The sequence below is a fragment of the Heterodontus francisci genome, chromosome 16, assembly GCF_036365525.1.
Source record: "Heterodontus francisci isolate sHetFra1 chromosome 16, sHetFra1.hap1, whole genome shotgun sequence".
In the NCBI taxonomy this organism is placed as follows: Eukaryota; Metazoa; Chordata; class Chondrichthyes; order Heterodontiformes; family Heterodontidae; genus Heterodontus; species Heterodontus francisci.
The window spans coordinates 59,416,193-59,431,177 of NC_090386.1; the positions used below are offsets into that span (position 1 = coordinate 59,416,193).

The following is a 14,985-nucleotide window of genomic DNA, read 5'->3' on the forward strand; positions in this document are numbered from 1 at the left end:
ATTGCTTGATTTGAATTACTGCCTGTAATTCTCTTAACCATTTATTATGCAGTTTGCAGTTGAAATTTGCTTCCATGCAGATAGAGGTCTGTATATTTCACTGTATCCAGACACTCTTAATGCAATTGTGCTTTATGAATCAGAAGTACACAGTACTTTTTCCATTTAATTACCTATGAATATCTAACCCTCAAGTAGCATGCACAAAGTTTAATTGTTAGAGTCTGTATAATGAGGAAACAGAACATTGTATATTATAGTACATTTTAGTTTTGTTTAATTGAGCAGTTTTATGCTGCATTCATTGGTACAAAAATGGATATGGTCTCCCATTGACCTTTTCAATCAGAAAGAAATAACCTGCATTTGTGTACATCTTTCATGTCTTCAGCATTTCCAAAAGCAGCCAATGTGCAAAAAGCCAGGTCCCACAAGTGATATAATTGACCTGTTTTGAGGGTGTAACAATATAGAAGCAGTGGAAACTATTGTGGCTAGTAAAAGAAAAGTAGGCTTGTATTTTGATAGTGCTTAATCACATGTCAAATGTCCCAATTTGCCTCATATACAATTATTGTGAAGTGCCTGGTGGCCAATTTGCTGACGGCAACATGCCGCAAAAACTGACTGAATAATCAGGTACTCTGTTTTTGGTGGTTGAGGGAAGAAGTTAGCAACTTTCTTCTCTATCAATAGTGATATGGAGTCTTAAACTGTCGCCCAGCAGGTGAATATTAAACAATTGATCTAAAAGCAGCCTTCCTTCATTACTACACAGTGACAACCTGGTTTAAATACTTGGCTCCTAGAATGGGATTCCAACTCTTGAGCTGGACTGGAGGCAAGACTCTACCAATTGAGCCAAGCTGATATTCTGTGCCAGTTGTCTGGCAATCAGCACCAGTATGTTGCTTTCAGAAGGAAGGTCATGTCTTTTTGTAGTGAGTGGTGATTTGCATGTGGAAAATGTGTCCAGTTGGCACAGGAAAGGGCTAATGGCATATGGTAGTATTTGTAGTAAGTGTAAAATGAAGATGAAGTTTTTTTTTAAAAATCATTGATATATAATTATGTTTTGTTTCTTAAAGCAGTGTTCCTCTCCTGATAGTTTTGAAAGTGCATTTAACTATAAAATAAAATCAGCTGAGTCCACCCAGTTTCCTCATTAATCAGCAATTAGGATGGCAAAATAACTGGCATTCAAGGGCCTAAGAGACGACTTAGTGTTGACACAAGTGAATAACAAAGCGTGTGTGTGTATTTATATGATGTGTATTGAATACAAGGTTCTAGTTGAGGCTCCCATGTATATGCTGAAAATGTAGAATTCATACAGCAGCTGGTTTTCTTCCTAGATTCATTTTGCTGCTTTCTTCTCTCCAGAACAGGCACCATATATCTAGATGAGGATAGCAAGGTGTATTGTTGAATTATGTAATCTGCTGCTGAGATGTTGATTTACTGTTCTCCTCCCCTATGATGAGGCATCTTGCTTCTATGCACAGCCTTGCAAGCTCATTGTGTCATTAATTGTGCTGCATGTCTGCATTTCATCACTCAATAGCTAGTGCTTTAGTTATTTGCTGTATTGGTACATCATGCAGAAGGAATTTATAAGAGGCTATCTTTTGGTAATTTTTTTATTCTTTGCCCCTTTATCTGAAGTTGTTGGGATATGGTTGAATGGATGCTGGGTGCCTTCCTGTACCTGGTCCAAGTGGTAAATCTTCATCTATGGGCCTAGAGTTGGTGTTGGCAGACTTTTTAGCCGTAAGCTGTTCTCACCTGAGTTCGCATTTACACACTTTCCAGCACTAATCACTGCATATCAATCACAGCAGTAACCCTGGCTGATTTTGTTTTCTTTTCCTCCACCCACAATAATCAAAGTGTGCCACGGTAAATTGTACAACGCCTATCTCCGTTCCAGCTGAGCTCCGCTAACTTAGCAGAGTTCAAATCTTGGATCGTTCGGTCCTGGTTTGTTCCAAACCCATTGTGTATTGCTTCATGATAATGAGCCCTGACAGGAAGATCGGTAGCTGAAGATGTCTGCATAGGAATTGCTCTTGCATATAGGTATGAGAAGATCAGCCCTTTCGCATTCTACTGTATACTCATAAGAGATGTGAAATGTGTACTTCATATTCTGCATTTGGTTTGAAGATTTTCAATTCAGTTCCATTTTTATTCTAATCGTAGTTGACTTTAGAGGTTAAAGTCCAATCATAATTGTTGTTGCCAAGTATTTCCTATTCCTACTCATGTTGCAAAATGTGACCTTTCAGCGCTAAATATACTCTTTGATGCTAATAACTGTAATAGCTCAGAGGTAAAGTCTCCGGCTGAAATTTTCCAAGACCCTGTGCCTCCTACTGAGCGGGAATGTAACCAGATACTTATGATTTTTCTGTCCATTGATTTTAAATGGGCTGTGCACCTGCAGTTTACTAATAAATTAGCTGTTCCATGCAAGGCCCTGCTAATGGCACATGGTCACAAAGGTCCATGACCTCCATCTTTGCATTTCAGTCCAGCAGACTCCGACGTTCATACATTGGGTATGCTGTGCAGTGAGACGGCAGAGAAGTACTACAGTAAACAATAATGATCATGGGTTACTGAAGAAAAAAATCAGCCAGTGTTTCTGCTCCTTATTGCTATATTACAATCCCTACTTGAAAGTACATGCATGTGAATACTGAGTGAGGGACAAAATTAGGCTTGGTTATGATTGCCAACGCAATTGAATAGCCTACCAGCAATTGATGTCAAGAATCATCAAAGTAATGACCAATTGGTGAGCCATTGCCTGGAACTTTACTTTGAGGCATGGCTCAATCTACTGTCTAAAATATTAGGGGCAAGTCTGCCCTGCTAGGCCTGGAAGCCATGCAGCAATTTTGCGTGGCCCAGGCCCTTAATTGACCTCGCTCGGGACTTTGGCCCCTCGAGGCAGAAAGTCCCACCTCCAAGAGCTGCTGACCAATCAGAGGGCCAGCAGTTCTTCAGTCCCAGAAGCAACACTGGAAGTGGTGACCACTGCTGGGACTGCATCCAGCGAGAGGTGCTACGATGGACACCGGCCTGGGAACAAGTGGGGATCGGGCCTCACCAGAGAGAATCGGCTGGACCCTGGTGAGGGGGTGGGGTAGTTTTAGTGGGAGTGGCCTGTGCTGCTTGGGGGAGGGTGGGGGGTACTGTCCATGAGGCAGGCACAGGGTGCTCAATCAGAAGGGTTCTTCTCCCACCCCTCCCCCACACCCAGCCAGGTTTTACTGGGCAACCTGCTCAGGTGCTGAAGTGCTTGTTTGTTGCTGGTAAGTAACCAGCAGCAGGAGGAGGTCCTTAAGTGGCAATTAATTGGCCACTTAAGGGCCTCAATTGGCCTGGGACAGGCAGGCTGCTTGTCACCTTCCCCAATGCTGGCCATTGAAGGGCAACTGGTACATGTGGAACTGTATACCAGTAAGCTCTTGAGGAAAGTGGAATTGGAAAGGAAAATAATTGAGAATGTATGGTATTTCTGCCATCTTGTGCTCCCAATGAGACACCAAGTCAGAGCTAGAACTACAGCATTTTCCCCTGATTCTCCATCCTATGTTCCTTGTGAGCATGGCTCCCCATTGGGAGTATGAGATTGCAGAATTACCCTGATTAGCTGTAAAGAATCAATGGAAAATTACTAAAGAGATGAAGGCAACTTGTACATACATTTCACAAGTACTAGCTGCTTTTTGTAGGCTGAATAATGAGATGCCCAAAATGCATTTGCATGGAAGCCTGATGCCTATTTTAATTAACAGTCTGCACATCATTGCAATCTGAAAGTACTCACTGGGTGCAAGGTGGGTTAAAAGCCTAATTCTGTTAATAAATGGAGATGCCAAAAATTTGATCTTATTGCCTGAGCAGTGTCTTTTTAAAAATATATTGATTCAGTCACAGGATGTGGGCATCACTGGCAAGGCTTAACATTTATTACCCATTCTTAATTGCACTTGAGAATGGGGTGGTGACCACCACCCTGAACCATTGCAGTCCATGTGGTGAAGGTACTGATGGCCCATTGTAAAATGGGCACTGCAAAGGGGAGTGTTTTTAGCTGGACTCTTGCTGCTAAAAGCACAATGTTTTTCCTGTATCTCAACACTTAACTGTTGCTGCAGTAGTTTAGCCTTGTTGGACAAAGGAAGGTAGGAATTAGCCTTATTGGCAGGTTTTGTAAAAAATTATACAGCATCTTTGTCTGTACAGTTGAAGCTATTGGTGAGCACATTTACATACAGCAATGGACATTCTCTGGGTATATTTTTCTCTTTGCAAATTTAGGAGGACAAGTATCAGTGGAGGCAGGCCAAGCAGGTGTGTTTGCTCTGTAGAAGCTCCATTCAGGTCCATCCTTACATCACCTGTGAACAGGGCCAGGTTCTTGTATCAGAGCCTATCAAAAGACACTGACCTACATTAAGATTTTGGAAGGACCTCAAAGCATTTTTCTACACTCTCAACTGTGACTGCAAGTGGTACAGTGGGTGACTGGGCTAATATGTCTGGGATACAGACAGCCAAGTGATAGCTCCTGTGACTTCCCTGCAGCTGGACAATTCTTCAGTGCTTTTGGACTTCGAACAGACTGCTGCATAAGAATAGCATTCTTGAAGCCTTGAAGCTCTTAAGCTGATTTTTTGTTGTTGTTGAAAAGTTGAATCCAGACAGATCGGTTGAAGCCCAATGTTTATGTAAGCTAATAACATTTGTCATGGTGACTGCTTGTGTTTAAAAGCTCAACTGATTATTGGAATTGGGGCAGGGGGGCATTGCTGCAGAGGGCACTGGAATAGTCACATTCTGTATAAACAGAGTGCTGGAAATACTCAGGAGATCAGGCAGTAACTGGAGAGAGAAGGAGCTAACGTTTTAGGTCTGTGACCTGAAATGTTAATTCTGCTTCTCTCTCCACAATTACTGCCTGACCCCCTGAGTATTTCCAGCACTTTGTTTTTATTTCATATTTCCAGCATCTGCAGTGTTTTGCTTTTATTTTGTCATATTCTGTATCTTGGTCAGGTGGTCATGCAGCACTACACTGATGTGAGTTGTGGGCTTAGCACATTTTTGAATTACTCCCATGAATTGCTGATTATATGCCAAAGTGCATTTTTAGGCAGACATTGTGAGGTTTGAAATGTTCCATTCTGCAATAAGAGGTAGGCCATTTAGGACTGAGATGTGGAGGAATTTCTTTACTGAGGGTGGTGAATCTTTGAAATTCTCTACCCCAGAGGGATGTGAAGGCTCAGTCATTGAGTATGTTCCAGACAGCAATGGATAGACTTCTAAATATTAAAGATATCTAGGGATATGGGGACGGTGAAGGAAAATGGCGTTGAGGTAGATCAGCCATGATCTAGTTGAATGGTGCAGTAAGCTTGAGGGGCCGAATGGTCTACTCCTGCTCCCATTTCCTGTGTTCCTGCCCCACCCCATTGCAGTGACTCCACTTGTGATTGTGTTTCGAGCTGCAGGAGTGGGGATGCACAGTGCTGAGAGGTACTTAGTTGAAGCCAATTATTGGACATGGAAGCTTCCTCTTGGCCATCTAGGGAAGAACAACCTTTACAATACTTGCAGTAAGACATCTTTAAAACATTGCTTCACATGGCAAGACATTGCAGTGCATAGAAACACATATTTCTGTTTGTGTATAAGAAAGTAATTCAGTAACAAAAGACATATGGAAAGGAAATTTAATCATGAGCTTCGAGAGGCCTCTATTGTCTCTACCTAAAAATGTTAATGATTTGTTCTCGTATGGAGTCCAAGGTCACAGCTTTGACCTCTCCCTGCCCCTCTCCCCTGCCCCTCTCCCCAGTCTAACTATATAGCTGCCTCCTGAAAAGATATAAAATGTTTGTGTTGTAACAGGGTAGGGTGGCGCAGCGGTTAGCACCGCAGCCTCACAGCTCCAGCGACCCGGGTTCAGTTCTGGGTACTACCTGTGCGGAGTTTGCAAGTTCTCCCTGTGACCACGTGGGTTTCCACTGCGTACTCTGGTTTCCTCCCACAGCCAAAGCAGGTTGATAGGTAAATTGGCCATTGTAAATTGCCCCTAGTGTAGGTAGGTGGTAGGAGAATGGTGGGGATGTGGTAGGGAATATGGGATTAATGTAGGATTAGTATAAATGGGTGGTTGTTGGTCGGCACAGACTCGGTGGGCCGAAGGGCCTGTTTCAATGCTGTATCTCTAAATTTTAAAAAAAGAGATGTGTGAAAATGTGGGCTAACAAGTGCCATGACGAAGAGCAATATTGTGCTTGTTACTTTCCACAAATAATGGGTGACTGCCAACTGTTTCATTAAGCTAGATTATCTAGTGCCATGGGAAAACACAAGCATGCCTGTGCATTTAGAACCATGAACATTTGGCAATGTTTGTTTGTTGTATCAAGTTGACAATGAGCAACACAAGATGCTTTGACAGACAACCTATTGAGATGTTGCCACAAATTGCATAACACACCTGTTCATCTGCTCCCAGATTTGGGCCACAAGTTATCCTTCATTGATGTACTTGTCACCTTTTATTGATATTACAGAGCTCTCTTTCTTAATCAGGCTATCTTGCATGGCAAGATCGTGAATTGCTGAATGGAGCCATTATGCCCAGCCGCTTTGGTTGCCCCTAAGCTTCTGATTGGTAGCAATCACTGTTGCAGGAAATCAAACCTCCTGACCATGTAGCATTCCCAGCTCATAGAATCATAGAATGTTTACTGTACAGAAGGAGGCCATTAAGCTTTCGAGCCCATGTCCGCTCTCTGCAAGAGCAATTTATCTAGACCTACTCCCTTGCCCTTTCCCCATAACTTGCAATTTTTTCCCTTCATTTTCCACAATTCCCATTTAAAAGCTATGATTGAATGATTTGGCCACTAGCACCCTTTCAGGCAGTACATTCCAGATTGTAAACACTCTGTTTTTTTAAAATTTCTTGATGTTGCCTTTGGGTTTTTTGTCAATCACTTTAAATCTGTGTCCTTTTGGTTGTCGATCCTTCTGCCAACGCGAACAGTTTCTTTCTATCTACTATTGTCTGGACCCCTCATGATTTTGAACAGCTCTTATCAAATTTCCTCTCAACCTTCTCTTTAAGAAGAGCAACCCTCGCTTTTCCAAGCTGTCTGCCTTAACTGAAGTCCCTCATTCCTGGAAATATTCGTGTAAATCTTTTCTGCACCCTGTTGAAAGCCTTCACATCCTTCTAAAAGTGTGGTGCCCAGAATTGAACATGTACTCCATTTGAGGCTGCAGCAGTGTTTCATAAAAGTTGATAAGTTTCCTGCTTTTGTACCCTCAGCTTCTATTTATAAAGCTGAGGATCCCATATGCCTTTTTAACCACTTTCCCAACCTGCCCTGTCACCTTCAACAATTTCTGCGCACATACTTCCAGGTCTATGTTCCTCCGCCCTCTTTAGAATTGAACCCTTTAGATTATATTGCCTCTCCTCATTTATTCTTCCAAAATGCATCTCCATGTTAAATTGCATCTGTCACGTCTGCCCATTCCACCAGCCTATGTCCACTTGAAGCCGATCACTATCCTCCTCGCAGTTCACAATACTTCAAGTTTTGTGTCATCCACAAATTTTGAAATTGCAGCCTGTATGTCTAAGTGTAGATCATTAACATATATCGAGTGAAGCAGTGGTCCCACTACCGACCCCAGGAGAACACCACTGTATACCTTCCTCCAGTCCGAATAACAACCGTTCACCGTTATTCTGTTTCCTGTCACTCAAGCAACTTTGTATCCATTCTGTCATTGTCCCTTTCATTCCATGGGCTTCAGCTTTGCTGGCAAATCTGTTAATGTGACACTTTATCAAAAGTCTCTCTGTTGCCTCATCAAAAAACTCAATCAAGTTAGTTAAACTCAATTTGCCCTTAACTAATTCACACTTGTCCAAGTGACTGTTTGCTTGCTTAATATTGTCTCGGATTATCATTTCTAAAAGCTTTCCCACCACCAAGATTAAACTAATGGTCTGTAATTGGGTTTATCCTTGCACCTATTTTTGAACAAGGGTGTGACATTTGCAATTCTCCAGTCCTCTGGTAGCACCCCATATCTAAGGAGGATTGGAAGATTATGGCCAGGATGTGTCTAGTTTCCACCTTTTAATTCCCTCGGCATCCTTGGATGCATTCTATCTGGTCCTGGTGACTTTCAACTTTAAGTACAGCAAGCCTTTCCAGTACCACCTCTATCAATTTTTAGCCCATCTAGTATCTCAATGACCTCCTTTCACCATGACTTCCGCAGTATCCTTGTCCTTAGTAAAAACAGGTGCAAATTACTCTTTAGTACCTCAGCCATGCCTTCTGCTTCCACACATAGATGTCCTTTTTGGTCCCTAATCAACCTAGCCAACCCGTTACAACCTGTTTCTATTTGTGCTAAGCCCTGGGAATGCCATTATTGGTCATGGTGAGCTTTTTGCCCCAAATCTGCTGCTGCTGTCCCAGAAATACATTATTTGCCCATTTGTTGCAGGTCAGCTGATGGCATTTTCAAAAAAATACTCCAATGAAATCTCACCTATATGTACTGTTTGGTTTACATGCCAATGTTCAAGTGTCCAAGATTTTGATTACTGTCAGGCTAAAATAATTGATTTTTATTTTGTTTTCCTGCATGTAGCGGAGACAGAGAAGCTGTGAAAAGAATAGCTTATGAGCTTGTGCAAATGAAAGCAAAAGAGGGTGTTATATATTTTGAAGCAAGATACTGTCCTCATTTACTGGCCAACTCCAATGTTGTTCCCATCCCTTGGGACCAAGAGCCGTAAGTATTCAAAATACATTACTGAGCAATTTTATTTTAGTATTTTGGCAAAAATGTTTTAACTATTATATTTTTAAAGGTTTCTTCAGTTTCTATTATTGGTTAAATTGCAAAGGGCTGTTGAATACTGTAATAAATCACTCAGCAATTTTAGAGAATTTATTTGTTCCATAATTCATATGATTTCCTACACCAAGATGTGACCAGAAATAACAGTACCCAAACTAACTTTAACATTCAGTACAGGTGAAAGGACACAGTGAAACTGCCTTCCCTGAATTGCAGCAGGCAGTCATTTTGCCAATTACTTTAATGCAGTTTATATGGTGTAGTCCTTTTATTATAGGAGTTTCATTCAATGAAATATATGAAATATGATGAAGGCTTTCAGCAAAGATTGTAAATAATTGTGTTTGTTTACATGGGAAAGTATAACACTGGAAAATACTCAGCAGTCCATCTGGTTGGTCTCAAAAACTGATACCTCTCAGTTATTCACTCTTGATCTACACAGTTCTCCCTGAATTTTCTCTACAATATCTGTTAAGATTGCCTCCCTGGACAGTCTGTCCATGATCCCCACATTCTGCATTAAGTAGTCTGCATCATTCCTCTTTGCTGGAGCTGAGACCCCTGATGCTAGAATTTATGGTATTCTCAAGCATAGTATTGGAGTTCAATCTGTCTGTTTTCTTAAGGATCTTTAATCCATGAACAATATATCCTCTGTACTTTTGTTGGAGTAAACAATCCAAGGCTCTTCAATGTTCTCTCATAGCTAACATGTCTAAAGCAAGGTATCCATTCGGTTGCACTGCCTCCAATGCCTAGATTTCACAGTACAGCATCCTGCATGTTCTACAGCGTTTCTGGTGAGCAATGCAAGTTCATTGCACAGCAACAGTAAGGAAAACGTAGAGTACAAATCCCAGGAGGCAGTAGTTTGTACAACAGGCTACACACCAATAGCTCTGATTTCTTTCCTGTCTTGATCTATAGCACAGAGCCACTTAGTTTATATTCCCACTGTTTACTTCCCTACCCTCTGTCTTGTAATTGTTAAATTCCATGTACTGCTCATCAGCATTGTTTCCAAACCAGCCCACATTTTTCTTGCTATTTAGTTTGCTCTTCCCTATTTTACGAATCCCCAAGCTAAATAAATTGCATCCACAGAGCTTCCATTGTTTTCTATTTCCTCAAAACAACTCCAGTAAAGTTGCAGAGCAAAACCTCTCCAAGTCCATACTGACTCCCTTTGATAACATAGATATCTAGATGTTTCATTATTCTCTCTGCCTTATAATAGTTTACCCATGACTGACAGATTCAATGGCCAATCGTTTCTTGGGTCACTCCCATGATTAAAGTGAAGCAGTTTTCTTTGTTCTAATAATAGCTTGGCTTACCTTGCTGGTCCTGGCACATGAAAATGAATCTTGTAATGATCAATTCTTGTGACACATGACAGCTCTGCATCTAAAGAAACTGTGGGCATTATTGCCATGTGCAATTGTTTGCAATCTTTGGTTGATGGCTAAGGCTATTGTGATCCTAAACGCTATTGCTAACAGGTGACAGTTTGACAGTTACAGCCAGCATATTTATTTGAAAAATAGATTAGACATTTACCTAATGTAGTTATGAGTGTCACCATGTATTACTGTCTTTCTTTTGACATTTCATTACAAGCTCCTGAATGCCATACGCTGATCTGTGCCATATAAATGGTACGAAACCATTCTGAATCGTGTTGTTAACTGGAGCTATGAGAAGGGACAAGCTCAATGATTAGCTGTACTACTTTGAACAGCTCAGTCACCAGAATTATTTTGTGTTGGCTTATTGGGCATTGCAGGCATCTAGCTCATCATTAAGTCTGAAGCCAGCATGGAGACTGGACCATCCATTCTGTGGCAATATTTCACCACATAAGAAGTGAACATCCATTTTCAAAGATCGCTTTTATGTTTGAAATAGCTTAGGAGAAATATCTTTGTCTTTGATATGCTAAGAATAGTAAAGTTTGTAAACTGCTCTTTATATGCTGTTTTTGAAAGACCTTGGAAAAGGTGCAGAAGACATTCTCCAGCATGGTGCTAGAGATGAGACATTTCAGTTATGTGTAGATCACAGAACTGTTACAGCATAGAAGGCGGCCATTCGGCCCATCGTGTCTGCACCAGCTCACTGAAAGAGCAATTCCCTCAATTCCATTCCCCTGCCTTCTCCCCATAACCCTGCATATTCTTCCTTTTCATATAACCGTCTAATTCCCTTTTGAATGCTTCAATTGAACCTGCCTCCACCAAGTTCTCAGGCAGCGCATTCCAGACCTTAACTGCTCGCTGCATGAAAAAGTTTTTCCTTGTGTCACTTTTGTTTCCCTTACCAAATACTTTAAATCTGTGCCCTCTCATTCGCGATCCTCTCACGAGAGGGAACAGTTTCTCTCTATCTACTCTGTCCAGATCTCTCATGATTTTGAATTGCTCTATCAAATCACCTCTCAGCCTTCTCTTCTCCAAGGGAAACAGTCCTAACTTCTCCAATCTCTTTATAACTGAAATTCCTCATCCCTGGAACCATTCTCGTGAATCTCTTCTGTACTCTCTCTCCAATGCCCTCGCGTCTTTCCTCAAGTGCGGTACCCAGAACTGGACGCAATACTCCAGCTGAGGCCGAACTAGTGTCTTATACAAGTTCAACATAACCTCCTTGCTCTTGTACTCTGTGCCCCTATTAATAAAGCCCAGGATACTGTATGCTTTATTACCTGCTCTCTCAACCTGTCCTGCCACCTTCAATGACTTGTGCACATATACACGTAGGTCCCTCTGCTCCTGCACCCCCTTTAGAATTGTGCCCTTTATTCTATATTGTCTCTCCATGTTCTTCCTACCAAAATGAATCGCTTCACATTTCTCTGCATTGAACTTCATCTGCCACCTGTCTGCCCATTCCACCAACTTGTCTATGTCCTTTTGATCTACACTATCCTCTGCACAGTTCACAATGCTCCAAGTTTTGTATCTGCAAACTTCGAAATTGTGCCCTGTACACCAAGGTCTAGGTCATTAATATATATCAGGAAAAGCAAGGGTCCCAACACTGATCCCTGGGCAACTCAACTACAAACCTTCCTCCAGCCCGAAAACATCCATTGGCCACTATCCTTTTGTTACCTGTCACTCAGCCAACTTCGTATCCATGTTGCTACTGTCCCATTTATTTCATGAGCTACAAGTTTGCTCACAGGTCTGTTGTGTGACACTGTGTCAAGTGTCTTTTGAAAGTCCATGTACACCACATCAACAGCATTGCCCTCATCAACCCTTTCTGTTACCTCTTTTAAAAAAAAAAAACTCCAGCAGCGCAGTGGTTAGCAACGCAGCCTCACGGCTCCAGCGACCTGGGTTCGGTTCTGGGTACTGCCTGTGTGGAGTTTGCAAGTTCTCCCTGTGACCGCGTGGGTTTCCACTGGGTGCTCCGGTTTCCTCCCACAGCCAAAGACTTGCAGGTTGAAAGGTAAATTGGCCATTGTAAATTGCCCCTAGTGTACGTAGGAGAATTGTGGGGATGTGTTAGGGAATATGGGATTAATGTAGGATTAGTATAAATGAGTGGTTGATGGTTGGCACAGACTCGGTGGGCTGAAGGGCCTGTTTCAGTGCTGTATCTCTCTGACTCTAAGTTAGTTAAACATGATTTTCCCTTAAGAAATCCATGCTGGCTTTCCTTAATTAACTCAGATTTGTCTGTGTGACTATTGATTTTGTGTCTCATTATTTTTTCTACAAGTTTTCCCACCACTGAAGTTAAACTGACTGGCCTGTTTTGAACAAGGGTGTAACTGTTGCAGTTCTCCAGTCCTCTGGCACCACCTCTGAGTCTAAGGAAGACTGAAAAATTATGGCCAATGCCTCTGCAATTTTCACCCTCACTTCTCTCCGTATCCTTGGATGCATCTCTTCTGGCCCTGGTGCTTTATTCACTTTTAAGTACAGACAGCCTATCTAATACTGCTACTTTATCAATTTCTTCCTTGGTAAAACCAGATGCAAAGTATTCATTTAATACCTCTGCTATGCCCGCTGCCTTCATATGTAAATCTCCTTTCTGGTCCCTAATTAGTCCCACTCCTCCTTTTTCCACCCTTTTACTATTTATATGCCTATAGAAAACTTTGGGATTTCCTATAATGCTAGCTGCCAGTCTCTTTTCATGCTCTTTTTGCTTTTCTTATTTGCTTTTTCGCTTCCTCTCTGGACCTTCAATATTCAGCCTGGTTCTCAATAATATTTTCTACCTGGCACCTGTCATAAGCACACTTTTTTTTTTCTTTGTCTTTTGTCATCCAGGGAGCTCTGGATTTGTTTGCCTTTTCCCCTTCGAGGGAACATACCTTGACTGTGCCCGGACTATCTCCTCTTTGAAGGTAGCCCGTTGTTCATCTACTGGTTTTTCTGCCAGCTTTTGACTCCAATTTATTCACCCCAGCTCTATTCTTACCTCATTGAAGTTGGCCTTCCTTCAGTTAATTATTCTTACCCTGGATTGCTCTTTGTCCTTTTCCATAGTCCGCCTAAACCTTATGATACAATGATCACTATCCCCTAAATGCTTTCCTACTGATACTTGATCCACTTGGCCCAACTCATTCCCAAGAACCAGGTCTAGCAGTGCCTCCTTTCTTGTTGGACTAGCAACATACTGTTGTAGAAAATTTTCCTGAACACACTCTAGAAACTCTTGCCCTTTACACTACTATTATCCCAGTCTAAGTTTGGTTAATTAAAGTTTTCCCCCCCATTATAACTACCCTATTATTTTTGCACCTCTGTAATTTCCTTGCAAAATAGATACTAGAGAAGCTGGGGTTATTCTCCTTTGAGTAGAGAAAGTTAAGGAGATGTAATTGAGATGTTCAAAATTAGAAGGGTTTTTAATAAAGTAGATAGGGAGAGACTGTGTTTCCACTGGCAGGAGGGCCAATAAGCAGAGGAGATAGATTTAATATAGTTGGTAAGGTGGGGGATGAGGAGAAATGTTTTTACACCAAGTTAAAACCTGAAATGCACTACTTGAAAGGGTGATGGTAGCAGACTTAATAGTAACTTTGAAATAGAATTTGGGTATAAACTAGACAAGAAAGCATTTTCAAGGCTATGGAGAACGAGCAGGGGTGTGGGCCTAATTGAATAGCTCTTTCAAAGAGCTGGAACAGGAGTGATGGGTGGAATGGTCGCTTGTGCTATAGGTTCTATAATTTTTATACTGAATTACTTATCCATCCTAGGTTAAATTGTCTGGCTTCTAGCCTGAGCCTCAATTACATAAAATGCATGTTCAATCTGCTTACACCTGTCTCTCTCTCTCTAGCTTCCCTTCACATCCTAGCTCCATCACTTGAGTTCGCTAAGGATATACCTTTGGCCCCTCTCATCCTATTCATCTACATGCTTCCCTCGCAAACAGTCATATGCAGATAGGTCAACTTCCATGTATATGTTGATGACATCTACCTCTAGCTCTCCACCACTTCTCTTAACCTCTTCACCTACCTCTGCACTCGAACTGCTTGCCTACATCCAGTCTTTGGTCTCCTTGATGCCAAATTTTTTTCATTCATTCGTGGGATGTGGGCGCCACTGGCACCAGCAGTTATTGTCCATCTCTAATTGCCTTTGAGAAGGGGGTGGTGAGCTGCCGCCTTGAACCGCTGCAGTCTTTGGGTTGTCCTTTTCTTAAACTTTGGTAGTGGTTTGATGCAACTGAGTGGCTCGCTTGGCCATTTCAGAGTCAACCACATTGCTGTGGATCTGGAGTCACATGTAGGCCAGACCAGGTAAGAACAGCAGATTTTCTTCCCCAGAGAATGTCCGTGAATCAGATGGATTTTTACAACAATCGACAGTGGTTTTATGGTCATCATTTAGTCTAGCTTTTTTAATTCCAGATATATTAATTGAATTCATATTTCGCCATCTGCCATGGTGGGATTTGAACCCATGTCCCCAGAGCATTAACTCCTACTCTCTGGCATTCCTTCCCGAAACCTTTCTTCTTTAAGATGTTCCTTAATACCCGTATATTTTAACAAGCTTTTGGTCATTCCTCCAAATATTTCCTCAT

General features: G+C 41.7%; 1 protein-coding gene across 1 annotated transcript in view; it reads left to right on the top strand.

Moving 5' to 3' along the window:
• The window catches only part of ada (adenosine deaminase), a 75,710-nt gene that overhangs the window by 20,667 nt on the left and 40,058 nt on the right, over positions 1-14,985 (top strand). Inside the window, exon 4 of the mRNA XM_068048233.1 lies at positions 8,707-8,850. Within this exon, the coding sequence (XP_067904334.1) occupies positions 8,707-8,850 (144 nt within the window). The remainder of the gene's footprint in view (positions 1-8,706; positions 8,851-14,985) is intronic.